At 46.5% G+C, this 27964-nt stretch overlaps 1 protein-coding gene and 1 long non-coding RNA gene across 2 annotated transcripts in view; both read left to right on the top strand.

Annotated features, from left to right (window-relative positions):
* The first annotated feature begins 768 nt into the window (after positions 1-768).
* On the top strand, positions 769-17259 carry LOC130372827 (M-phase phosphoprotein 9-like). The gene is given in 28 exon segments (XM_056578987.1): positions 769-855; positions 1493-1714; positions 1717-1769; positions 2421-2568; positions 3915-3963; positions 3966-4003; positions 4111-4200; positions 4244-4475; positions 4622-4738; positions 4867-5010; positions 5060-5224; positions 5739-5839; positions 6176-6292; positions 6630-7123; positions 8256-8405; positions 8947-9034; positions 10578-10793; positions 11356-11403; positions 11584-11648; positions 11954-12055; positions 12441-12899; positions 13157-13341; positions 14212-14505; positions 14858-14978; positions 15350-15441; positions 15786-15964; positions 16180-16248; positions 16423-17259. Coding segments are annotated over 27 exon segments (4104 nt in total). The 5' UTR covers positions 769-855; positions 1493-1528; the 3' UTR covers positions 16525-17259.
* Positions 17260-17411: 152 nt separating this feature from the next.
* LOC130372698 (uncharacterized) overlaps positions 17412-27964 on the top strand; it is an 11557-nt gene continuing 1004 nt past the window's right edge. Inside the window, exons 1-2 of the long non-coding RNA XR_008893394.1 lie at positions 17412-17829; positions 25456-25639. This is a non-coding gene — a long non-coding RNA (uncharacterized LOC130372698). The remainder of the gene's footprint in view (positions 17830-25455; positions 25640-27964) is intronic.

Here is a 27964-nt window from a genome sequence, read left to right as displayed (position 1 = left end):
GAAATTCCGAGGAAATGTCGCATATTACCAGTACCATAAAATACAGCAGCAATTGGCAGTCACAATCTTTGTTATGCTGAGCAGCAACGACAAACCAACCACAATGCACACTGAAGGAGATCTTCTTAGAGCTATTTTTGCTGCCTGTGACAGGATCAAGCATCATTGCAGACACCAACACCTGGTGACCCTATTGTATTTGAATTTTGGATCTTAAAGTTCAAATGAACACAAGAGTTGCATAGAGCACTGAATGATGGTGCTCCCATTGTTTTTGTGTTGAAATCTATGGTATATACCTGAACTTAAACCTTATATAACCACATAGAAGTTGCCGTTTTAAAATAAGGTAGGTGTAATGCTCCTTTCATTTTTTTTTACCTGCCATAAAGAGCTAATATATCTTTCACACCTTTGTGTTTTGCTGCGATGGTAACATTTTAATTAGTTTGGTTATATCATGTTGCGATTGTTCAAATCCTTTTCCACTTTAAAAGTAGATTTGATTTTAAGCATTATGTCGAGTGAATTTATAGTAAAAATTCAAATAAAAAGACACAACGTCGGTGTAAAATATATGTACCGGTAATTTAACAGTAACATTTACAAGTTAAAATATTCAAAGAATGCATTATTTTCTTTCTGAAACATCCAATTGAAATACAGATCGCGCAGACAACCAATCAAGTGTTTGTATTTTCGGTTGCATTTCGACCAATCAGCGCTGTAGAAGGGAACGTCGAGCAGCGACAGCTTCACTGCAGTGCAGTTTCACTGGCCAACCAGTAGCCAGCTAGCTAAGTTCTGTAGCTACACTTCAGGAAATATGGATGAGGTGATGATACAAGTTCACGGGTAGGTTATGTTTTATTCTGTACATTAAACGCAAACCTAATAACGTATAGTTAATACTATGTAATGTGTGTTATAGCCATTCACATTGTACTGCATACACGCCATTCACGTCCCCCATAGAGTAACGCCTCAAAATATGTACCAATACCGAATGGGCTCCTGTAGTCGGATGGGTTTCTCCTGTACCTCAAACGGCCCGTTATGAGAACATGTCATCTACAGAGTTGACATGCAACTTTAGCAGTGTGGCGTCGAAATCAGCGGTGGTGACATTACGTTTCCTTGTAGCACCAGTGAGCTCATGTCAACATGTGTTTCATAGTATGAATGAAGTCTATGTGCTGCAGATTATCTAAAACCAGTCTGTTGCATTGTCCCCACATATCCGGATTAGCTTGAATAGAAAGTTGCTTTCATCCCCAACAGTTATTGATTGAAACGTGTCCATCCGGGATTGATTGTCCCAAATTCATCTTTGATGTGAATCATAGAGAGAGAAATCGATTTATTGTCTTAGTGAACGATACAATAACTGCAGGGTAGTAAAACAACCAATACAACGTTATAAAAGCCCGAACCGACCGGAATAGTAATTTTAACTTGTTGTTCCCTTCTTCATATCTTCACATCTTCACAGTAGTACATCGCACCCCCTTTCCATGGGCCCGTAACCATGTCCACAGATGACAGTATATCTGAGGACGTGTCCACCTCCGGTGCTCTGAGCCACTGCCATGCCAGTGCGGACGGGGATGGAGGCAAGGAGAGTGAGATCTCCTGCGTGTCGTCCGAGGGGACGTCGGCCTCCTGCCTTGCTGGACTGGAGGACGGACACACCCGTCATCCCAAAACATCAGAAGAGGCGAAGTGGGGAGTCGGCCCATGAACATCTCACCAGCATGCGACAAGATAAGGTGGTGTAGTTGTGAAGGACTGTTGTCAACATCATGCAACAAGATAGAGGCTAGCTTTCAAAACTAGATTGGAGTTTCATCTGTATAGATAACGTGGCCGTATGTAAGGCTAATGACATTACGAGACCGCTACCTAAATTGATTCTCTAAGACCAAGTGTATGGTTACTTAGACATGGATATACACAGGTACAATTTTAATTTAGGGTATAACTCTTAAGAAATGGATGCATTTTTTATTATTCTTTATGGAGCAAAAATGTTGGAGTCACAAGCGACACATTACAGGAAATTGATATCGCTTGTTTCAACACTTAAATTTGTATTTGCTTTTACTGTATTGAAAAGTGCTAACGGAATATTACAATGAAAATAATCTTTGCTCTTTGATTAATAATTACAATGTCCTAGCCTAAGTGGTCGCAGGCCCTAACACTAATTACAATCTAGTATTATTACAAAGTATTACCCTTAATATAACATTAATACAAAATAACTAAGTCTACTTTAATCCAAGTGGGATTGGATGCTCATACTCAAACTTAAGTATACGGTTGGGGTCGTGAGTCAGATGACATATATCTAATATACGACATGTACGTTAATCGATCTATAATTTGACTGCGTGGGTTTGCTCCCTGACGCCTCGTAGGAGTCTGTGTCTGAGCACAGAGGAGGTGTTCGACCAGGGGAAGAGCCTGCCCTTCATCACACCCAGCTCCCTGGAGACCCTCCGAGCTCTGGTGCAGGAGATCCAGAACAGCGGAGAGACGGACCCAGAGATGTGGAAGGACTGTGAGGTGAGGGAGCATGGCTCAATATCTGACTATTTTCGTGCATCGTTCGTGCATCTTGCACGAACTACTACTTTTCAACTGGGAGTAGTGCAATCTGGCCCCCTCCATTGTAAGTGTAGAGTGTAGAGTGTAGAGTGTAGAGGGTAGAGTGTGTGTTTGTGTGTTAACAAAAGACAGTCCCTCCGACGTACTGTCGCATCTGACCAGTTCGCCGCCTCGGCTCTTTGCTGTCACTTTTGTTTTCTGTGTAGATCACAGTAGGGACACAATTGGACACGCAGGCACACACACACACACACACACCACACACACACACACCACACACACACACACACACACACACACACACACACACACACACACACCACACACACACACACACACACCACACACACACACACACACACACACACACCACACACACACACAACGCCAGATTCCAGCTGATGACATGATTTGCAGGGGAACAGACAGCTGGGATGAAGTCAGAGTGCTGCTCTGCTGCATACTGAACAATACTGAGGAGTTCGCAGGGCGTAAGGCCTCATAAGCTTGTCTGGTCACAAAGACTAAAACGACCTAAAGAATGAAATGAAATGAAATTAGATGTGAAGAGCTATATATCAGAAATGCTACCCATAATCAATAATGTGATGAGAGTCCATTAATAATCTTAGACTCTTGTTGTTTTTATTATAATATTATATTTGCAATAGAATAACATAAATCTTGTATTAAAATTTTCTTTCTTCCAATTCATTATCTCAAATTTCCTCTAATCATGGCTGTCCTCGTTAGGTGAACCTTTTGCAAGCAGATTTCTTCTCTTGATAGGCAATGTCAAAATGTAAGCATATTCATTGCAAAACATAACAAGGTGTTTAGTCAGAAACGATCTGCTGAGAGATGTTCTTCATGCTGTAATTATGCATGCAGAGGTGTAATCGTACTTCTCTCTGCTTCCCCGGGGAGACGACTCAATCCACATGCAGCAGCATCTCCATCTTGTAAACACACACACACACACACACACACACACCACACACACACACACACACACACACACACACACACACACACACACACACACACACACACACACACACACACACACACACACACACACACACACACATTCATCTTCTCCAGACAAAATCTAGAGAGAGAGCATTCAGTCAGTTGTTTGATCAGAGGCTGGATGGGTTGGGTCATCACAGTTATCCGCTTTGGATAAAATCATTTGAATAAAGACAGGACAGCTGCACTGACACGGTGCAGGTTTAACTGCTCATCTTCTGTTTTCTACTCATTCACGTTGTCTATTAATGAAATAATACATTTATCTTCAGGGGCGATGGCTGCATCTGTTCCAGCTGGTCGAGAAGCAATACCAAGAGCAATACTTGCTCAGCAAGGACAATACCAGTGCCAAATACAGGTGAGTCGGCACATGATAAAGCCATATCGTACCCTTTCCCTGCCAGCGCACGTGTAATGTCTCGCATGGCTTCATGCAGTAATGGCTTTCATTTGGTTTGCTTTCAGTTGATTCAGGACGAGATCAAAGCTCTGGTTCAACTCCAGAACCGCCAGCCCCACTCAGAGTTCTCCCCCACTTCTGCCACCAACACCACCATCACCCACGCCGTCGCCCCCCCCCCCCCCCCCCCCCCCCAAGGACCTCAAGCTGACCCTCGCCTCCGACCCCCTGCCCGCCCCCTCGGCACACCCGCCCCACGGCAGGACCGTCTCCCAGGGCCCGGGCCCGGCCCCCCTCCCCCAGAGATCGTCGGGGGGCACGGAGGCTGTCACCCCGGCGGCGTCCTTCCAGGAGCGGCCCGTCACCGCGCTGAGCAGCGGATACGGGACCCTGAGTGCCTGGGAGACGGGGCCCCACCAGACCAGCAGGGGCCCGGGGGGGGGGCAGGAGGAGGAGCTGGAGGAGGAGGAGGAGGTGGAGCAGGAGGAGGTGGAGGAGTTGGAGGATGGCTGTGGGGGGAACCAGCAGCGGGGAGAGATGGAGAAAGAGGAGCACCGCTGGTCCTCCTCCCTCCAGGGATGACGGCGCAGAGCGGAGCGCGCCGGTGTGCCACCGGGGTTCGTCCAATCACGGACGGACGTATTCCCAAGCTAAAGAACCTGGTCCGTCGTCATGCCAACAGCCGCAGCACGGGTAAGGCTTGAAATTGCGTTCGGTTTTTCAAATTCTCGATTTTACAGTTAAGTCGTAATAACATGTTTGCTGGTATACCGATAGTGGTTTTTCACTGGTAAATCATATTCCGACATTGTGTGGTAAAGTCTCCTTCCTCCTCTCCTATAATCGTCTCAGCGGCACCAACCAGCACTTGACCTCCTGGGCAAAGCAGCAGAAACTGAGGCCCAGGAAGGACAAGACAGGAACGGCCTCCTCCCAGGGCCAGGAGTCCCAGGAGCCCCCAGAGAGCCCAGAGAAAGCCCCAGAGACGGCCTGTCAGAGCACATCCCCCTCCAGGACCAGGTAGGCAACGTTGTTTCTGGGGTCCGTCGTCCCTACGTCGCCTTGTTTTACACGGCGACGCTGATGTTGTCCTCTTCCGGTTTCAGTACCAGCCGGGGGGAGCCTCCACCTCCGTCTTCCCCTTGAGGAGGAGCAACAGCCTGATGTCCGAGTCCTCAGGTAGCCAACCGACAGCCGCGTGGACGAGCTTGAATGTGTGGGGGAGGCTGTGTAGCTGAGAGGTGCTGAGTGGGCAGCTCACGCTGGTGTCCGTCAAAGGGGGGCAGAGGCAAGCCGAGGGTGACAGCGCTTTGCGTTGTGTGTGCTTTTAAATTGAACCTCGCCTCCTTGGGAATAACAACATAGCACAACAAGGATCCATGATGTATCCTGGATCCTTTACAAATACACATGTAGGCAACTGTTTAAAACGACAATACAATACAACATAATTTCAATATTAAAAAATGAGCTAAAATTTTCAATTGACAAACATGATTGTATTGATGTATTACTATGATGTACAATACAGAGTTATCACTTTTACATAATATGTCTGTGATTTAGGAGGACACAGATTTAATATATGGATTAAATGTGTTGCGTGTGCGTGCATGTGTGTGTTCTTGCATGTGTGTTTGTGTGTGCATGTGTTTGCTTGCATGTGTGTGTGTGTGTGTGCGTGCTCTCCCAGGGCTGACCTACTGGCGTCTCAATGAGTGTGACCTGTACCACCCGCTCCCAGACAGCCTGGACAGCGGGGCGTTCCTCTTCCTGCAGGAGGACACCAGTGCTGTACGTCTTCATGCATTCATTCACTTCATTCAATCATTTGAACTGACGTCGGTATGATGTGTGGTGACTACATTGCAGTGGTGTGTGTATTCATTTCCTTTTTTTCACGTGTTTTTTTTGTTTGGACTTTGTTTTAATATATTTATTTTTAAGGTACATTCAAATTGTGAAGTTGTATTCCTGAGGTTCATTCTTTATTTAAGCTATATGTTTTCACAATCCAAAAAAAATTAAAAAAGTATCACATTCTGTACAAACACAATGGTTCGGATACATACTTCCCTCTCCTCTCATTGATCAATCTCCACCTCTGATTGGTCCTCTTATGCTCTACAGACTCCCCCACCGGAGACCCAGTTGTCCCTGAAGGAGATCTATCGGAGCAAGCAGAAAGCTGCATTAAAATGTACAGACTGGGATGGTTCACAGTCTTCTGGTCCTTTGTCACCCCAGGTAAGACATAAACGAATGTGCACTGTACTGTACTGTACTGTGAGTCTATCAAAGTCCTTGACCCAGATTATCTTACAGTATGGGTGTGGCAAGGTCACAATAGCCCCATATATGTATGAACAACGTCAGACCAATCCCTGAGAGTAATGAGACCACTGGGTGCAGTGGACCTTGTGTAATGTAGTTCATTAGCCAATGATGAATGTGGACTTTTATAACATTTGTTGGATGTCCCAGTACTTTGAGGGCCCTTAGTATCATGGTTCTGGGGCCTGTAGAGTTAGGCCTTGGGGCCCCCTGACCCGGGTCTGACGGTGTTTCCCCGGCTGCGCTCCAGGCGGGCGGGGCCTCGGACCCAGCCGCCCTCACGCGACAGTCGGACCGGACCTCGGGCTTCACCTCGCCCTCCCACTTCAGCAGCCCCTCCTACCAGAACCAAACGCACCCCCCGGGCCAGAGGGGTCCCGGGACGCCCGCCACGCCCGACAGCATGGCCGGCCTGGGGAACCTGTCGGGCCCGTCCAGCACCTCCAGCGGCCTCCAGTCCGTCCCCGCAACGCCTCCCCCCAACACGGTGCAGGGCTCCTGGGGAAGCCCCGCCGGCCCCGGCCCCCCTGCCTCCGGGGGCAAGGCCCCGCCCGCTTTCTTCCTGACCGGGCGACAGAGCGGCCACCGAGCCAGCGAGGAGGAGGAGGGCAGCCACACGCACACCCACACCAGCACCCTGAAGCCAGGCTCCGCCTCCACGGAGAGCCCCCTCGGGCCCCTGGGGCCCCCGGGGCCCCGTGCGGACAGGGCGTCGCCGCTGGACGACCCCGTCGTGCTGTCGCTGTGAGTGCTTGGCGGCCGGACGGTCTTACCCTCGGACACTCGTCCCTAAACACTCGACCGCTAACCCCTAACGCTGTCCCCTAAGGCTGTCCCCTAAGGCCCACCTCCTATGCTGACCTTCTAAAATACCTTCTAAATACTCCTATGCTTGCATCTGCTAAACTGATGCTTTACTTGTGGAGAAGAGCTTAAAACGAGAGTATAGTGACGATGCCTTATGCCGGGATCACAGTTCCTTAGAGACATCCAATAAGATTCAAGACTCAGTAAAATATCCTATTTCAGGAGGTGTTGAATGTAATGCATTGAGTTGAATGGGGTTCTCCGATTGATACTTCAGTTGGGCCAGGCAGCACAATTTGATAAAGAAGGCTACCGAGAGCTGCACCTCTGTGGTTCAGCCTGCTGCATAAACTAGTGTAAAGCGCTGACACACGGGCAACATGCCTCCTGCGACACAGATATTTCTGGAACCACAAAAATGTCAACTATCTTTAGATTCCATAGGATATCAGTTAAACTCACTCACTCACTCACTCACTCACTCACTCACTCACTCACTCACTCACTCACTCACTCACTCACTCACTCACTCACTCACTCACTGATTTCAGCCTTACCTGTACTAGTTTAGCAAACCATTTGTTATTCCATCATAGAAAAAAAAATACAAACACATTATTGATTGGGTTGTGCAGTCAGGACTGTTGTTCTCTGCTCCCTTTCTTTTTTTTCTTTCTTTCTTTCTTTCTTTCTTTCTTTCTTGCTTTCTTGCTTGCTTGCTTGCTTGCTTGCTTGCTTGCTTGCTTGCTTGCTTGCTTGCTTGCTTGCTTGCTTGCTTGCTTGCTTGCTTGCTTTCTTTCTTGCTTTCTTTCTTGCTTTCTTTCTTGCTTTCTTTCTTTTTTCATTCTGGGCTTCCTCTCGGACAAATGCAATGGCGGAAAAAGGGATGGATAAATCATCGACTCGTATTAGCAGGGGCCACATAAACCAGAACTAACTATAACTAGGTATCCCCAGGGCCTTCAGGCACCATGATATGACCCAGCACTTCCTCATTCTCTCTCTCTCTCTCTTCTCTCTTCTTCTCTCTTCTCCCTCTCTCCTTTCTCTCCCCCCTCTCTCTCTCTAGTCTGAGGCAGAACCTGAGAGAGAAACACGCCCGCCACGTGGCCGACCTGAAGGCCTACTACGAGTCTGAGATCCAGAGCCTCAGGGACAAACTGGGCCTTGCACAGCTGCCCCCAGACCTTGAGAAGAGCAACCGCGCTCTGGAACTAAGGTCCCATCACCACATCCCTTTATGGCTCACAGTGCACACATTCACATTAGCAGCTATGCACATGCATACACAAACATGGACATGCACGCACCAGCACATACTTTGATAAACATGCACAAACTGCACATGGGCATTCATGCACATACATGCACAAATGTGACCGTACATGTACACACATGCACACACATGCGCACAAATGCACAACAGGAACTGAATCATGTTATGCAAGGCTTGGGCAATGGAACATACAAAAATAGATGAGACAGCAAACAGCAGATAGAAACACAGCACCACACAAAACAATAGACTGTGTTGCAGACAATACATTTTGTCTTTTAGAATACATCAAAGGATGATATTGTTGTACAATTACATACATGTATGGATGTTCGATATCTAAAGGGATATAGGTACTAATGATGGACGCTGCTCATTTCAGTAGCACAGTCCCTCACCTATGTAGAAACAGTTATTTGTATGCATGCTTAAGGATTTTTCTTCTGTACTTTTTAAGACTAAACCGTTTTCTGTTCCTGAACAGATGTAATCAACTTGAGAAGGCACTTTCCGAAGCAAACCATCGCATCCATGAGGTGGAGGCCAGAAACAACTACCTGGAGAAGAAACTGGTATGATATTGATTTCTACTATTTATTCATACACTTTGAATCCAAGTCTAGTGTTCAGACACCGCTTGTTGTCTTAAGAAAGTGAACAACCAAAAGAAAATGTCTTTAACCAAACGTTATGGTAGGGTCAATCTGGGACAACATGACCACCATTTGACCTCGCCGCTCATTATACTCCACCACCTCCAGGGTGACGTGTGTGTGTGTGTGTGTGTGTGTGTGTGTGTGTGTGTGTGTGTGTGTGTGTGTGTGTGTGTGTGTGTGTGTGTGTGTGTGTGTGTGTGTGTGTGTGTGTGTGTGTGTGTGTGTGTGTGTGTGTGAAAAACAACAGACCTGTGGGATTAGAGTTTGTGCACAATGCTGCGGCTTGTTTTAATTAGTCCGCTGCCCGCGCCTCCATTCCATGTCAAGAGCGTTGTGTTTCCTGGGGTCTCTGGAGGCCCCAGGAAACCGGCTACGAGGCGAGAGAGAAGGGACGTAGTGTGTGTGCTGGTTTGAGAGCAGGGGGGGAGAGGATAGCCTATTTGCGAGATTAGGTGATTTATCAGTCAGGGGACGGCGCTGCTGGACTTGATGCAGCACATTGCCGGTCTGATGCGGTTAGAGATCAGTATGCAGGTTTGGAACTGGGACACGGAGGATTGGCTTACTGCTGACTATTTGTTCCGATATGCATTACATGGATACATATTGTATTAGGGTCAATTCCTTTGGGTGTGTAAATAATATTGTTGGGAGTCAAGGAGACTTAATTTACAGAGCTGTTATATTCATGTTAAATACAATATTTACTGCTACTTAGAACATATTGTGTAATCGATAATAAGGGTGGGACGGAAAAAAAAACCCGTAACGTACATGATGACCGGTACGCTTTCGGGATGGATTGAAATACGATACGGAAGGGATAGATGCCCTGCAACAGTCACTCTCTATATTAGCAGGACTTGATCATACTTTACTACATCCAGTAACAATGACGACTATCTATAAGTTAGTAGAGAACATAAAGTTAGAGAGCAGTAGCAGTGAAAGTAAGTCAAGTTGGCAAATATCCAAAATGAGACCGGCTTTACTGCGGTAAGGTAGAGATTAGCCGGAGCAGAGAGCGAGCAGTTGTTATCCCCCAGCGTCATTAAAGTTTGGGAACATTCTGGGCTTCCTCTCACAAATGCAATGGCGGAAAAAGGGATTGATAAATCATCGACTCGTACTAGCGGGGGCCACATAAACCAGAACTAACTATAACTAGGTTTCCCCAGAGCCTTCAGGCACCATGACATCTTGTGCTGATAATGTATCATATATATAAAAGTATCATATTGTGTAAACTTATATTATAGTGACCACATCCCGCTCTCCTCTCCCATTATAACCTATTCTAAAGCACACATGTTTGTATTGTGTAGGCAATGAATGCATCACTGTAAACAACAAGGATTTAGAAATAGATGACAAATAAATACAAGAACATAAAAGCAAAAATAGCAACAAAAAAAAAAATCCGGAAAAAAATGTTGTCGCCATTTTCCGGATCCTGCAGGCTGATTGGCCGGAGAGGTACGCGGTGGCCGGCGCCACGGTGGCGTCCCTCCAGCAGCGTCTGGAGGACAGCAAGCGCTGGGGCGGCGAGAAGGACGCCCTGGCCTCCCGCCTCAAGGCCCGCGTGCGGCAGCTGGAGGAGTCCCTGCAGACCGCCGTCAGGGAGAAGGAGGAGAAGGAGGCGCAGAGGGAGCGCGAGTACAAGATGCTGCAGGATGTGAGTGGCAGAGCCAGAGGGCTCCTCTGATTGTCTGACGCTAAATTGTTAGAACTGTCATCTATATGCGCATAGGTTATCATTAAAGGGGACATATTATACCGCCAGGTGTGCGAGTGATTAGCCGGTTTTGAAATCCGGCCTCTTCTGACATCACAAGTGGTCGTGTCCACCTAGATGTGTGCTGGATAGATCAGTCTACCAGCCTACCCAGTGGACTGTAGCAAACGTTGCTCATCTATCTGTCATACATCTGTGTTGACACGCCCACTTCTGACAGTCTGCCTCTTCTGCCCCGCCGACTTGTAACTGCTACTCACACTCACACCTGTTGGTATAATATGTCACTTTAAATAATAGCGTTTTTGTTGGTCAACTTTGATACCCTCAAAATGCTTAAAATGTAACCACATGGATGGATGGGACTCACATTACTACAATGGCTGTTTCTGACATTGGTATCATGGCTTCATGTTTCAGCGATTGCAATAGCGAGTGTTGGCCCAGAGGTGGTGCTGTCCCTTGAGTTTAATAAACCGATCAATGTGTGTCTGTGTTTCAGCTGCTTGGGGAGTATGACATGCTGCGGAAGGACTACGACGGAGCAAAGGTATGTCAAACCCACATTTACGTACATTTAGTTTCACTATTTCACCTGAATAGCGTACCTCCCAAGACACCTGCTTCATGGAGCCTGAATTTATATGATCCATTAAATTAATTCTACTTTAGGGACTGACTATGTCAATTATATTGTGCAATAAGTAATACTGTTGTTATCGGTCAACAGGACAACCTTTTGGGAACAGAGAACAAGCTTGTGGACTCCCATGAGCAGATATCTGATTTGAACAGGTACGTTGACGCTCTGAACATCTCGATATATGAAACCAACCAGGATATAAAATCCATCGCCAATTCTATGTCGCACCATGATAATGTATTCATCGAAGGAACTGATGACAAATCATAAAAAAATACAACATTATTCATTAATGCATAAATATTTGGCCTGTTAAGCCCTTTGAGACTGTAATGGTGATTAAGGGCTATACAAATAAAATTGAAATGAATTGAATCCAACATTGTCCGTGAAGGCTTACCTTTCTGTCATGAAACAATCATTGAAAGGCTGAGTGTCCTGTGTTTGTGGTGTGCAGGGCGATCAGTAAACTGGAGTCTCAGGTGAAGCAGCTGGAGCACGAGAACCAAGCCAGGCAACGGCTCGTCTCCCACGGCAACACACAGCCCTCCGGAGCAGGGTGAGTCGACGGGGACCGATGGGGGGGAAGGCTTCTTTCTTTCTTCTGTCCATTTCCTTCTCCTCACGTAGTCATTTCTTTCTTTCCACTCTTTCCGTCCACCTTTCGTCCTTCTATTCTTCCCTTGAATCGGCCTGGACAGCCGTGTTCGTCATTAGCTCATTCCCACCCGGTCTCATCTCACCACGGAGCGCCCGCAACGGAAATTGCGTCACGGTAGACCCACCGACGGCATTCATGGCCTCTCTCTCTGCCTGCCTCAACCCCTTCTCCGCTGTCTGGCTCCCTTGTGCTCCAACATCTCTCCACTCACTCACACACATCCACCGTCACACACACACGTATGCCCATAACGAATATCGTGACCACCGTCTCCCCTCCCCAGCCTCTACCACCACCCAGACCTGCTGCTGTCCTCCAGTACCGCCAAGACGGAGAGCAGCCCCTCCCACCGCCGGGCCCCTGCTCCCACAGCGGACCAGCCCACCGGAGGCTGCCCGTCTCCCTTCCCCCAGACCAGCCAGAGGAGGAGCCCCTGTCCCCAGACCTCCGGCCACAGAGGGTCCCCCGGTCCCCAGCCCACCCAGCCCAAAAGCCACAGGAGGTCCTCTCGTCCCCAGACCACCCAGACGACCCCGCCCAGCGGCCAGAGGAGGTCCCCGTGTCCCCAGACACCCCATGTCGCCCCGCCAAACGGCCATAGGAGGTCCCCCTGTCCCCAGACCGCCCAGCCCAACCAGCCCAACCAGCCCACCATCCAGAGGAGTTCCCCCAGTCCCCAGAACGACCCCCCAGCCCTGCCCGGAGGTCCTGCAGAGGGCCCTTCAAAGGGGGCCGGCTGGAGGTATTCCTTTGGTTGTTAAAGACTCGTATTAAAGCAACGCAAACTTTCTAAGATATGGAGAGGGATCAGAGATCAGGGATTTGTTTGAGAGCAAAAATTACTTGGATTTGATTGGATTTCTTTCACTCATATTTTCAAATAACTATGAACAAAAGGCTGCAGAGAACCTTAAGGAAGTACAGACAGAAGACCACTGTATCCTGTTACCTTTTGAGCCCAAACTAAACAACCCCTCATTCATTTCTGCATGTCCGTAGGAGTTTGTCTCTCCCGGAACGCGACCTGTCCCGGCCTCCGTCGCGGCAGCAGCCTCAAGTTCATCAGGAGCCCAGCGGAGGGGCATGGGACCTGGGCAGGAGAGAGAGCCAGAGCCCCCTGACCCCCGTGATGAGGGCCCTGATGGAGCTGGAGGAGACCAGGGCCACACAGAGCCGGGCCCCCTGTAAGAACCCCACCCTAGAGCACACCTACCTCCCGACCCTACACCTACATCCCAGAACACGTATGAGGACGGTAACGATCATGACCTCAAACCCCCTGGTTGGTTTGTGAAAGCTTGTAATGTATTGGAGGGACCCCTTGAATGAATCCTCTGGTTTTCAAGGGAGTCCGCGGCACAGATACTTTTTTATTAATTGACCTAATATACAAACGGTGGCAGCTACATTCAACAAATTGTATTATATCCGAGTGATTCCTAGAGAAGTCCAGTATTTGGGGTGAGGTATTATATTAATAATAACTATTGAATTATTTAGCAGACTCTTTCATTCAAAGTGACTTCACCGTGACTTCAGCAGAAAGGCGTCGGGCGTTTTGCCATCACGCTTTTAGAGAGAACAGAACAGTGTTGCCAGAACAGTAAACGTTGTTCTAATTACAAATTCGGTATTGTTAAATGAATTGCTAATTCATTTGGTTGTTTGTTCAAACAATCGTTCATTCCTCAAGTCTTTGGCTTATGCTGTGTATTGTGACCAGGGTGTAAATGTAAAACGGTAGTGTGGGCTGTCTTTACCACTGGTTCGTCTGGTGGTGGCTTTATTGTATTGACCACTGGTTCCTCTGTACTGTGTTGACCACTGGTTCTACTGTGTTGACCACTGGTTCTACTGTGTTTACCACTGGTTCCTCTGTGTTGACCACTGGTTCTACTGTGTTGACCACTGGTTCCTCTGTGTTGACCACTGGTTCTACTGTGTTGACCACTGGTTCCTCTGTGTTGACCACTGGTTCCTCTGTGTTGACCACTGGTTCTACTGTGTTGACCACTGGTTCCTCTGCACTGTCCTGACCACTGGTTCCTCTGTAGGGGTGGACAACCCGAGGTCCACTATGGGCTTCATGGAGCGACGGCACAAAGAGCCCGTCCAGGACTGGGTCTTTGGGCGCCCCGAAGACAACCTGGACATCTCTAAAGCCCGGACCGGATTCGTCCACGTAGCGGAGCGGGACGGCTCAGGATCCGGATCTGGAGCCACTCGTGCCGGAGCCGAAAGGGCGGTGGCGCTGCTCAGAGCCCAGAGGAGTCTGTCTCCGGAGGGGCACCGGTCCTCGTCCCTCCCCCCAGCGGCCCACCGTACCGGGCCCCCCCCGTCCACGCCCAGTACGTACCCCTGGACCCGCCCAGTCCCACACCGTTCCTCTGAGCGACGCTTCAGCATTGCCGGAACTAGTGGGGGAATATTGCTATAATAGTTTTAATAATTTATAAAATAAAAAGACTTACTTGAATTAAAATATATGTTAGCTTTGCGCTGACTCAGGCGTTTTAATTAATACTTTCCTACGGCCTTTATTAATGATGTTTGTTGGATTAAGTCCCCTAACTGTAACCGTTTCAGAACAGTACCACAGGTGTAACGACATGTTGTCGTGGAGAGAGGGGTTATCATGGCGAGGTGCCAGTGTGTCGGCGGACACTGACGGGTGGTTGTTGTGTTCCTTGCTCCTCATAGCGAAGAGAGAGACCCTGCTCCTCCCCCGCTCGGCCATGTCCAGCCCCAAGCGCTGTCCCACCGAGAACTACTCCACCGCCTTCAGCCACATGTTGCCACGGCAACAGCACCTGCAGGACAGGTAGGCCCCCCCGCGGGCGTTTACATAAGCAACGCTTATGTAAACTTGCGCAACGCTGACAGTAATGCTAAGGCATTAATATCACTCAGTAGTCTATACTCCTGCCGACACTGGGCTGAGTGGCTGTTCTCGTGGTCTTAGTAGTCTGTATTTATGCTAACACCACTGCAATACGATACAACTTTATTTGTCCGTTTGGGCTGAAGTAATTTTTGCATCCCTGGGCAGCTCATTTAAGGAAAAGAGGACGTATACACACTGGGCTTGGTGGCTGTTCCCAGTAGACTGTGTTCCCACTAACACTGGGCTTGGTGGCTGTTCCCAGTAGACTGTGTTCCCACTAACACTGGGCTTGCCGGCTGTTCTCGCAGGCTGGATGGCGAGCAGGACCCCAGACGCCACTCCTTCCACCACTCCAGTCCCAGAAAGAGACTGCAGTTCTCAGAACCAAATGAACAGGATGGTAATGTGTTTTGATTACAGTAAATAGCCGATCAAAGTCTATCGGTTATTTAATCAACCATTCAATCGACTAATAGCAATGCATTAGCATTGCATGTAGAACACATTATATACCATTTCAGAGCAGACTCATTTTCTATTGTGCATTTTTTCTTCTTTCGATGGAATCCCACTTTGCACACCACACTGGCATTTTTTATGATTCTTAAAAACAGTATAAAGCGGTATTGTTCTTTGGTTCTCAAAGTCTGCCATAATCTAAAAGACACAGGGTAATGCCGGCTTCACTGATTAACACATCAGACATGTCTAACACCTGCACTCTCTCCGTCATCTCGGCTCCAGGGCAAGGGTCCCCTGGCAGCGCGCACCCCACCGCGGGAGCCTCTCAGCTGGGCTGGGAGGAGGCGGGGCGCCCCGCTCTGCTGGAGGTCCCTGGCGGCTCATCTCCTCTGCAGGACAGAGTGCACACGCTGGCCGAGGCGGAGCGGCTGTTCGATGAGCTGACGCAAGAGAAGCTGCAGGTGGGGGGGTCGGTGAGGGTGCAGTGTGTAGTATGGTGATGGGTGGGGGGCTGTTTGGTTTGGTGCGTTGTGTTTTTTGTATTATTTCACAAGGAGTGTGTGTGTGTGTGTGTGTGTGTGTGTGTGTGTGTGTGTGTGTGTGTGTGTGTGTGTGTGTGTGTGTGTGTGTGTGTGTGTGTGTGTGTGTGTGTGTGTGTGTGTGTGTGTGTGTGCAGATTGAAGCAGCCCTGAGCAGACTACCAGGATCAGGTGGTAGAGTGAGTTTGCAGAACCGCTTAGATGAGGTAAGCCTTTGTTTAACTCGGGTTGTTTTATAGAGAATACGTGTTGATGTATGAACATATTCTTTCGACACATGTATTTTTCTATTTTTGAATATGTATCGGCGTTGGTATGAATTTCTTTTTAGAATTTGGGCTGATTAATGACGTATGTATTTCCCATCCACGTTTTACCAGGTGGCCTTAGAGAAACGTCTGGAGACGTTGAATCGGGATCTGGGATCCATTCGTATGACTCTGAAGAGGTTCCACGTCCTCCGCTCCTCTGCCAACAACTAGCAATGTCTTGTTTTTAAAATGCCATCCTGAAGAGAGGGCATTTTAGTGACTTGGTTTTTATATGCACCACTGATTGTCTTTCTTTTACTTGACGTATTTTAGTCCATGTGTAAAAAAAACATCCATGGGATATTTTGTACGATTTATTTACTCTGGGAAAATGTTTTTATATGTTGGAAAGACCTCACAACTTTTCGGAGTATATTTTGGTAATGCAAAGATTTATAAAGCCTTTTACTTTTTTAGATAAAAATTATAATATTATATAAGTCTTCAATTTCCATGTTCAGGTTAATGTGGGTTTTTGAATCTGATATTTTAATGTAAATTTGATGACCATCCATAGAAGGAAAGTTTCACTGCCATTTCGTATTTCTGTTTGAGCTTGTTTTTAAAGTACATTTTCACTTGACATTGTTTTTACCTGAGCCCAGTCGATTTCTGGTGTTTTTTAATCTTCATCTTGAAATTACACGACTTGAACGAAACTCTTAGCCTTTATTAAATGGCATTTGAATTGCTTTTCCTACTGTAAGATGTTAATGCCTGATTATAAACTGCTTGTGAAATCCAAACCAGCAATATTGTCAACAAACTGAAATACCCTTCTCACAATGCTTATGTATGGCACTTTCAATTTATTTAGTCATTCCATCTCGACCCGTCTGCAATGACCTCACTGATATGAATCCCACTGGAACTGTTCTTATTGCACAATTAAAAAAATAAGCTTTTTGATACCTGGACTGTGTTTTCCTACTATCTACATCATTCATATAAAATATATAAATATTAGTTTTAGCTATGCTTTAAATTGAATGCATGTATATTAAAATATACGACGTTAGGGGGCGCTTTTACCTTGGTTGACAACTCAACCAAATGTAAACATGCACCTGCTTGGTATGTAAGCCTAGCTGCTGCTCTTCTGATGGTTAATTAATAACAAATAACGTTATTAGTAAGAGTTATTAGGTAGCGAACATAGATTGACGAACTGTACAGGACATGGAAATGCGCTTTTATGCGTTACAATGAAGTCTTGTTTTTCGTCGTAGGCCTATATCTACAGGATGAGGCGCGTATTGTCTTCCACTGATGGCAGAATGAACCCGATTACGTGAACGTATTTCCTCAATCCATCATGTTGTTTCTCCATCGGTTGTTTGTTTTTCGATTCGACTGAAAGATAACCGACGTTGACATGCAGGTGCACCACAATGTTGCTGCAGCCGTTCGTACGATTCGTTGGGGATTAATCGGAACATCCAGAAGTACTCCGGTCATACACTGACGTTACTGCAGGTGAGTCGGTGTACGAGGTTCTCATGATGAGAATATAGTTAGTCAACAAATCATTAAATCATAGCGTGTTTGTTTTGAATTTCTAACTATATATTTAAGCAGATGCATTCCATATTTGTCCAGTTTGATATCATTGGCTCATTTGAATGACATGTATAAACATCACTTCTCTCTCTCTCTCTCTCTCTCTCTCTCTCTCTCTCTCTCTCTCTCTCTCTCCTCTCCTCTCTCTCTCTCTCTCTCTCTCTCTCTCTCTCTCTCTCACACACCATATTTCTCTCGTTACATCCTATTTCTCTCGCTAAACCCAGCTGGTGAAATCTATGTAGGCCTCCTACACCCTCAAGGTAGTTCCTCAAACAAGACAATGTAGTTTGTGTTCTTACCCTTCGAAACAACTTATGTTTTGTTGTTGACTTGTTCTTCTGGGAACAATGTACCCGAGCTGTCACTTAGAATTAGGCCTCGCGTGATTGACAGCTGCATGGGCCCTATCAATTTATCCCTCTGAGTTATTTGAGATGAAAACGAGTCTATTTCCTCCCCTCTCCACATGATTGTCATGAAACTGAACGATGTAGCCCCGCTGGATGTGATTATAGAAGCAAAATGATTAGGTTTGCTTTTAATAAATGCTGTTAGGAAGCAGCAGGCACAGAACGTGAGTCATAGTATTGATTCCCCCCTCCTCTCTCTCTCTCTCTCTCTCTCTCTCTCTCTCTCTCTCTCTCCTCTCTCTCTCTCCTCTCTCTCTCTCTCTCTCTCCTCTCTCTCTCTCTCTCTCTCTCATTTATTAAGCTGACGTTTTCATCCAAAGCGACTTACAGTTACACAAACCATGAAGAAACAACCGTGAAATGGAGTCTTTTTTTTATACTCCATTGGTCAAGATTCAGTCAGATGACATTTCTCTCTCACTTTCTTTAACTTGCTGTTTTTCTCTCTTTCCTTCTCTCTGTTAGACTATCTCTATAACCTTCTCTCTTACTTTCTCTCTCTATTGTTTCCTCGCTCTCTCTTTGTCTCTTTCCTTCTCTACTACTCTCCATTTTTCTCTCTATCTCGCTCCCTCCCGCTCTCGTTACTTCACTCGTACTCTCTCTCTCTCTCTCTCTCTCTCTCTCTCTCTCTCTCTCGCTCTCTCTCCTCTCTCTCTCTCTCTCTCTCTCTCTCTCTCTCTCTCTCTCTCTCTCTCTCTCTCCCATGTCTCCATCTGCTCCCCCATCACCTCTTCGTCTTCTGCGTGTCCATATGCCCGATCCATCCTCCCTCCCTCCTGCTCTCATTTCCTAGTATCTGGCCCATCCAGACGATCTGATACTCCATTCAGCCACATCTTTATGCTCTGGTCAATCTGTCCGTGTCTTATGCCTCATTCACACCACACGTCTCTCGCTCTCTCGGCGTTCTCTCTCTGGCTCTCTCACACTTTCTCTGCTGATAAGGGAGAGAGAGACGAGGAGTGGAGAAGATGGGGGGAGGGTGGGACAGAGAGGAAAAGAAAGAGAGAGAGATAGGTAGAGAGAGATGGGCGTAGAGGGGATGTGGAGAGAGGGAGGGGAGAGGAGTGGAGGAGAAAGGAAAGGAGGGAGGGAGGGAGGGGGAGAAAGAAAGAGAGAAGGGATAGAGAGGGGGGGAGAGAGAGAGAGAGGGGGAGAGAGTGGTAGAGAGAGGAAGAGAGAGAGATAACACGTATGCCAGGCCAACTCCTGCATACCAATAGCAACATGACAGCTGTGGTACAGTCTGGTGTGTGTGTGTCTGTGTGTCTGTGTGTGTGTGTCTGTGTGTGTGTGTGTGTGTGTGTGTGTGTGTGTGTGTGAGGGAGATACGGGGATGGGAGGATGTGAGGATGGAGGATGCGGGGTGGGGGGGAGCGTCACAAGATGTCGCGTCACGGCGGTGTGTAGTCTATTTATAGCCGGATAAACAGAGGGATTCCAGCCCTGCCGTCGTGACTTCACAGCAGGCCGCGTGTTGCGGTTGGCTGGAGACGCTGGGTGGAAGCTCAGATTGTATACAGGCTGGAGCGCCCGGGCTCCGACGTCAGCCATAGGTTATTTATTGAATTTTTTCTCCACGGCTGTTTGATTCTGTAGGATGAATTTAAGCTATGGGCGGGCGCCATTTTGGAATGGAATTGATGGCGAGAAAAGGAAACGTGCCCATATTTGGCCCACAGTGGGGATAGGTGATTGAGTGATCTGTTAGAGTTGATCACAGAACACGTACTCTGTTTTAGAAGATGCGATGTCATCACTTGTAAAAAAAACCTGTTGTTTAGGACAATGCTAGCTTCCTATGCATGATCATTCCAAATATTGTATATTGAAGAGGAGGTACATGATGGCTAAATTGATAGAATCGAACAGATCTGTCAAGAGAATTATTATTTTTGTTCTATTTATCCAGTAAAAAATAAATAAATAGGTTATATTGTCAGAAATGCTAATATTTGCTAGGTTTTCTTTGTTCCACATCATAACAAAATAAACACTTAGATTGACTTAGCGATACTTGTCAGACAAAGCATGCAAACGTAGGATTAGACTTTGAGCTCTGGTTTACATTCACCTGAAAAGATGACACTCCTCTATTGAGTAGACGTCGTCTCATGTCCATTCACGCCCCCCTCAACCGTCACTCAGAGTGACTTTAACCAGGCTATAGATCTGTGGTTCCAGTGTTCCCATTCAGTCCCAGCGTGTCCCCATGTGCTTGTGGATTCATTCCTGGAAGGATTCAAGGTCACTGTGGATGATGATGTGAGGCTGTACCATTCGTCGCTCCGTTTCGCCCAGTTCCCACCACTTACTCTAATTAACAATCCCTGAGCTTTGTTCAGACCCAGTCATGTATAACTTCCCCATCAAATATTAACAAAAGGATGCGCGAATAGGACGTGCACAAAAGTGCACATGCACACAAATGTGCACGTGCACGTGCAACGCATACCCACTTGCTTGCACGCACGCACACACACACACACACACACACACACACACACACACACACACACACACACACACACACACACACGGAGGACATTGTGCGCTATGACTGAGAGTAACTCCAGAGACCCATCCCTAGTCAGTTTAGGTTTGTCCCACTTCATCCGTCTCCCTGTTGAATCGAAATCTCCAAATCAGCTCATCTAATCAATATGTACAAAGCCTCGTTTCAGTTTCTGCAATTTCTGACATAATTGATTGCCACTGGTTTGCAGCCGTCCTGTCTTGATGTTTACACACCTCATAAAGGTTGCAGCGGGCTCTGTTATCAGAGGTGACATCATTGTATTAATGTTGCGCATGATCTGCAAAAGGACTCCGCCTCTGTCACTCCGACCGCTGTCCACGGCGGGCCCGTAGCGGGCCCGTTCTGAATGTGACCAAGCAGAAGATGGAGGGGGGAGGGGGGGAGGGGGGAGGGGGGCTCTGTTGTGTTCATGATGAAACGATTTGTTGTCTCTAGTATGAGTCATGGGGAAGTTAATGGACGTAAGCTGCTGGGGGGGCCAGCGGGAGGATAGGGGGGGGCACTGCAGGCCATGGGAGTCCTGGAGGTGTTGGTGACAAACAGCCTGGCTGGGCCCCGTCCAGCGCTACATCACCCCAGTGCGAGGTGTGTGGAGCAGGGCCAGGCACTAATGGTATTGGGCCCCTGAGAATTGGCCCCCAGAATGGAGCACCCAGGCTTTATTTATTTTTTCGGAGGAACTTGTGATATATTGCTTGACTGATGGCAGTACTTTCCCCTCAGTTCACTTTTTACCGCCTGACTTTTTAGTGTGGTTTGGCCTGTAATTTGTCCATTAGTGTGTTTGTGTGTGTGTGTGTGTGTGTGTGTGTGTGTGTGTGTGTGTGTGTGTGTGTGTGTGTGTGTGTGTGTGTGTGTGTGTGTGTGTGTGTGTGTGTGTGTGTGTGTGTGTGTGTGTGTGTGTTTCCTTAGAAAACGTGTTAATGTCTGAAGCTAGGGCAGGGGGAGATGAAAAGAGGAAGGAAGTGTGACTGAGTTGTGTAAGGCTATGAATCGGAAAACAAAACAGCAACTTTAATAATAAATGTTTCTGGTATTTTTAGTGAGGAATTGTTCCATTGCAAAGTGTTTTTTTTCTTTGATCCCTTGGGTGTGTTCGATTTATATAAATCATGATTTTTATTTATTCCATGCTGCACACTGGCAGCTCATTGTTTAAGGCAGTAAATCATGCGTGACTGTTTTATTTTTATTCAAAATATGATTCTACATTGTGTGTGTGTGTGTGTGTGTGTGTGTGTGTGTGTGTGTGTGTGTGTGTGTGTGTGTGTGTGTGTGTGTGTGTGTGTGTGTGTGTGTGTGTGTGTGTGTGTGTGTGTGTGTGTGAGAATGTATGTGTGTGTCAGTGGGTGTTGTGTTAAACCCTGCCGGTCTACAGGATCTACAGGTATCTCTCTCTCCTTCTCTCTCTATCTTTCTACCTCTCTCTCTCTCTCTGGACCACCCCAGGAAACAAAACACTAACCATTCAGAGAAACACATTGACCGCCATTCCGCAAATAAGTTAACCGTGTTTTCCTGGAGATGAGTAAAGTAAAGAGATAAAGTAATTTGTGAAGGTGTAGTATGGCTAGGTAAAGCACTTTGTATTTGTTGTTTCCAAATGCTAGTTTGAATGGAACTTGTGGATAAATGTACTCTTTTGTTACGTCCTTCTAGTTTCAGAAATATAAGCGAAGAATCTGTATGTTGAATCAATGAAAGATGATCAGGAGTAGGATGGTAGTCTTCCTGCCGCCCTAAGTCAGAATACTGTAGTGAGATACTACATTTGTCTCAGAGAAAGTTAATATTTTAGTTCCGATATTGAAAAAGAAAGAAATGCCAATCATTTTATGAACCTCAGTAGTGCTTTTTTTTGTCCTGAAAGAGATTAAATATAGCCTGTTCAGTTCCTTCTACTGGACCTTATGCATCGCTGTAATCTCCCCTCAGAGTGGCAGAGAATGTTATGTCCAATTTATGATAGATCACAAACCATTCACTCCCTTTCTATGGCCACACTGCCGTTTTTAAATTATTCTATTTTATTTGAGTCTGTAAATAACTCAGTAATGTTCTTCAAAAAGATTTTTTACATGTACAATAACACGAACATCAAATTAAGACAAAATTGAAGAATGATTCAATTCATGAACTGAACATGTGAACACTATTTGCTATCAAGGACAGAATAGTATTTGGATACATTTTAATCTAGCGGTTTGCCGTAATGTTTTGTGTATGCTACAATACACAACCCGATATCGAGTAGTCTTTCCATATATTGTATTCCTCATCCGAAGGAGGTAAAGTAAGGACTGTGGTCCTTAATACGGTGGTAAGTGGCTAAACTTTTAGGGCTACTTTAACAGAAAACCCAAGGGACAGGATTGCGTGGTAGTGGCTGAATGATGCCCAAACTCCTAAATGCCCCTTAATTGCATGCCTCTCAAATGTCCTGTTATTTGCTACAAAGGCATCTCTTGATTAGTAAATATCGAAATCTTCAACTTCGTAGGTTAGTGTTTGAATGAGTGTGTGTGTGTGCTGTGTTTGTGTACCTGCTGTCTGTGAGCCATCGAAAAGGGTTTTCACCTGACATTCCCTACGGAACCATGTTATACCAAACCACCAAACCAATCTCGAGAGCCTGAGAACCTACAGCCCTTCCTCCCCTAGCGGCCATCTCGGTGCGTAGGGTGGGGGAGCTGACTGCGGAATTCTGCCTTCAGTCGAAGCCCACGGACGCTGCTTGTGTAACCACTCCCGGTCGTCTGGACTGCCTACCGATGACAGGCTCATAAATTAGCAGACGCATTAAGGGCCGGACCAGCGGCAGAGTCCCTCCCGTTTGCCCCTGCTGTGTATAATGTGGAAGAGCATGAGGCTTATTCAGTTAGGCCTGTTCTGCTGATTCTCAGATAAATTAGTCTGTGTGTGTGTGTGTGTGTGTGTGTGTGTGTGTGTGTGTGTGTGTGTGTGTGTGTGTGTGTGTGTGTGTGTGTGTGTGTGTGTGTGTGTGTGTGTGTGTGTGTGTGTGTGTGTGTGTGCGCTAGAGAGAGAGAGTGGGATGGATGACAGACTCATTCACGGATTTGGGGGAGGAGAATCAATCAGAGAATTTTTATATTTTTTTAAGACAATTCTGTCGTGCTTCCCTGTGGTTTATGGTTCATCAAAAATAGGGAGCAAATGGCCAGTGAAAAAAGAAACATGGAAGCCATTTAAACTCTAAACGTCCGGCAATGAATAAAATGGAAAATCGGTAAATCAATAAAGCCGAAATAATTACACAAATATTAATCTTTTTGATTTTCTCGTTTTTTTTTCATCAGCTGTGATGTAATTAAAAGCTAGCCCTGCGTTCACGGTACCTTCGGCAGACGGAGCCTCGCCGTCGGTGGTAACGGGGTATTTTTAACGTGGAGCCCACGAGACGAGCCGGGATGAATGTAATTAAACCGCCGTTATCCTGAGCACGGGTGTGTGTGAGTCACAAAATAAGGGCCCTCTTCTGCTTCCTCCATCTGCCATCACACACGGGCCACGCCGGGTCATACAACACACCACCCAAGTGTTTTTACAGAACGGGTGTCTAATAGAGCGTACGATTAAATAAAGGTGCTATTGATACGTGTTTCCGTGTGCATTTTTGGGTTGTTTTTAGATGAATGTTATCAGTTACTTGCCCCATCAATAGATCTCTAGGTTCCGCATTCAAGGAAATACAGCAGTTAGTTGCTACTTCGGAATGTTAAACGAACTCATTTGCGAGGTGCTTTTATTTTGGCGTCAGAACACCTAGCTCGTTCATCCGTCATTTGGTAGTCAAATGAAAAGTCCCCGGTGCCGTGGACCAGCTGCTCGCTCAGTCAAATGGGCGGACGATGCAGGTGAGCGGCATCCAATCGCGGTCTTTCAGGTGGATGTGTTTATAGCCTGTTATCCAGAGGGCCGACTCATCTCTCCTTGAGGTAATAATACAGGTTATAGCTACCGAACTGTCCTCCTACAAGCCTTTAAAAATAGAATACGATCCTATTTTGGAAGACATCAAATTGTGTTTGTACTTGTATTGTGTCGAGTTCCTGACAGTGGATTATATCATTCTGATTTAGCTTCCTGGTTTATTTGTTTGTTTTGTATGGATTTCGGTATGGTGCTGTAATACCTGCGATGCTCAGAATAACAGACTACTGAAATAAAACAAAAGTGGCAGGGGAATGGGAAACGGCAAAAAGAAAGACAGAGAAAAGGGTGGTGGGGAGAGAAGGAAGGGGTGGGGTCAGACCGCGGTAACATCCATGTATGAGCGGGGCTGTACCATTAACCGTTGCATCACAGCGGGCTCCACCAATCGGGGCACAGCCTCATGCATCGCCATGGTAACAGAGCCTCCTCGGCCGGTCGGGAGGTGGAGACGCAGGGAGATGATGATGATGGGGGGGGGGGGGGGGGGGGGGACCGGACCAAAAAAAGAGAAGAGGTGGGTGGAGAAGAGAGGAAGGAAGGGAGAAGCAGAGAGAGAGACAGTCGATACCTGCTCTGGTTTCACAGTAAGGATTTAAAAAACCTGCCAACCTCTGTGTATGTGTGTCTTAACAGTGTAGCTGCAGTTCCGTTACCCAATTGGTGCTGGAGAAAGGACATCACAGGACCATCTCGCCGGGATGGGGCTTCTAGAATGTCGCGACTGCTAGCCCACATGCACATGGAACGCGGAACCGGAATTCTCCCCAACGGATGGGAATCATAGCGATGTGCTAGCCGCGATTGTTCCATCAGCAAGGTAAAGATCTTTGTGCATGTGTTTGCTGTACACCGTGTCGACTGTTAGGTTGCTGAGTGTGGACATGCCCACAGTGGAGGGTTGTTTTGTACTCTGCCTCGCTTTGCCAGACAGGTCTCTCAATCATCTAGTGAAGGATGGCAAGCCTATAGTTAGCGAGTGTCAGTGGGGATGGATGTGGACTTTAAGGTGCATCTTACTCCAGCCGGGACAACCGGGTGGTGCTGGTGGATGAATTGGTGTGGTGGGGCCGGTGGCGAGGGCGATGGTGATGTAATTGTAATGTAATGTTTGGTAGCCTATACACAGGGCTTCACGGGGAGGTTTAGTCGCTGTCAGTCTCGTGTATTAGATGGTGTTGTTTCATAGGAGATGTGGTGCGTTAGGCTGTGCAATGTGTGGAGATATTTAGGTTGAACTCGGTCTACTGTCATGAGGAGGGTTGATCTGTAAAGAGAAATAAATAAAGGAATCAACAATCCGTCACACTTAAGCCTATGCATCTCGAAGATCATTTCCAATCTAGCAATCACGACTCGGAACTAAACATGCACGCCACGTTTGTTATGTAAATCGCAGCGTTTGTTTTGATATTTTTGCTGTGCAACACATTGATGAAGCCACGTTGGCAGGGACCGGCCTCACGATCCAATCAGACCCAATCAGACAGAGCCTTTCAGACGTCGTGGGTGCATTAGAATTGATGAGTAATGAGGTGGCACAGTGGGGTATGTGGCTCTGGTCAGCGGGGTGGTGGAAACTAGGGAGCCTCTGGGGTGGGCTGCGTTTGGGTACGTACGGCCACATTTCTTGGTCTAAATTTCATCAGACAACATGTTTGTACTAATGATCATACATTGATTCCGCCCCGGGCATTTCCGACAAATGTGCTGAAATGCAGATGAAGAATGAATCTTATGTTGTGATGACTGATTTATTTAGCATGTACACGAATGAAGACGTTTTGGCGTCACAAGAGGTTTATCCGATGCCTTAGGGGTACTTGGGTTGTGATATCATTTGGCACTCGTTGGGCTTTTAGCATAACGGTTGGGAAATTAGTTGTCTCGAGAGATCTATATATTGATTTAGCGATATTGATTTTCTGACATCATAGCAGGAAACAAGTAAAAAAAGCATGCACAGATTGCAGAGCATCACTTTGTACTCTGTATGCAAAGAAAACAAAAAAATACTATTTTGTCATTAATGGGAAGTCAGCAATGTAATTAAACAGTTATCCGCTATCACACTGTTGTGCTGTTACTTTTATTGGGTACCTGCCGTGAAGGGGAAGTGAATGCCACAGTCAGTTCCATCACCCCACTAGCTTTTAGACCCAAGATGGCCGCCAGGTGAACAAACAAATTGAAAAGAGCGAAATCATCCGTAATAAAAATATTATGAGGGATCAAAGAGGAACCATGCAAATATGTAACCTAGAAGTTGATACTGATAAGCCAGGGCGTCATAGCCTAATAGGAGGGCCTTGGGGAAAAAAAGCACCAGTTCATCTGAGTAAGATAAGATAGGACAATACTGTATTGATCCCAGACGATAGATTCAGGGTCCACAGTGTACGATCTAGGATATTTAGATGGCTACAATTTGCTCTCATATAATGCTGTTATCCCTGGTCCTTTTTCTCATGGCATACTGAGTCTCTTGACAGAGAGTGTCCAATTTCATTCTCCAGCCATGAAGCTGAATAAGGTCATTATAATAATGCATTGCAATCATATGGCGTTTTTCTTAGTACCCAAAGACGCTTTACATAAAAAAATACAAAAGTAAAACAAAAGCGAAAAGATGACTCAAAATAAGGTGCGTCCATTTGTTGCATTTCCCTCAAACACTTTGCACTATCTCCTCCTTGTGGTGGAGTGGGGAGGATGTGGTTTGGGTGGTGAGGGAGGATTCAGGACGAGGTGAGAAGCACACATTAGTGGGGCGTGGATGGATGGATTGCTAGATCTACAGCAACAGTTTGTCGCTTAATGTTGCAATCGCCACTTGTTATGTACGGTGGAAATTGTAATATAGTGCAATGACCCTTCATTACCATTATTTGCAGCCTGTCTAAAATGTCTCATTTTAATCATGGGACGATGAAGGTACCCTCATCAAAGGAATTGACCGCCTTTAGCCTGTCGGTGAAGGTGGTGTCGAGGAGGCAAGTCTAAAGATGGATGAGGACAAGGATTGTATTTCATTTTATTTGAGAGATTGTATAGCAGTTCCTTCTTTTATACCGTGTCGTGCAGAGAGCTTTTTTCCAAGTCTTTCCCTTTAGTAGACTCTCGAAAACAGACAGAAACCAGGATT

Source organism: Gadus chalcogrammus, chromosome 19 (genome assembly GCF_026213295.1).
Source record: "Gadus chalcogrammus isolate NIFS_2021 chromosome 19, NIFS_Gcha_1.0, whole genome shotgun sequence".
In the NCBI taxonomy this organism is placed as follows: Eukaryota; Metazoa; Chordata; class Actinopteri; order Gadiformes; family Gadidae; genus Gadus; species Gadus chalcogrammus.
Note: the sequence above shows the minus strand (reverse complement) of the source record. Positions and strands in the feature narration are given on the sequence as shown.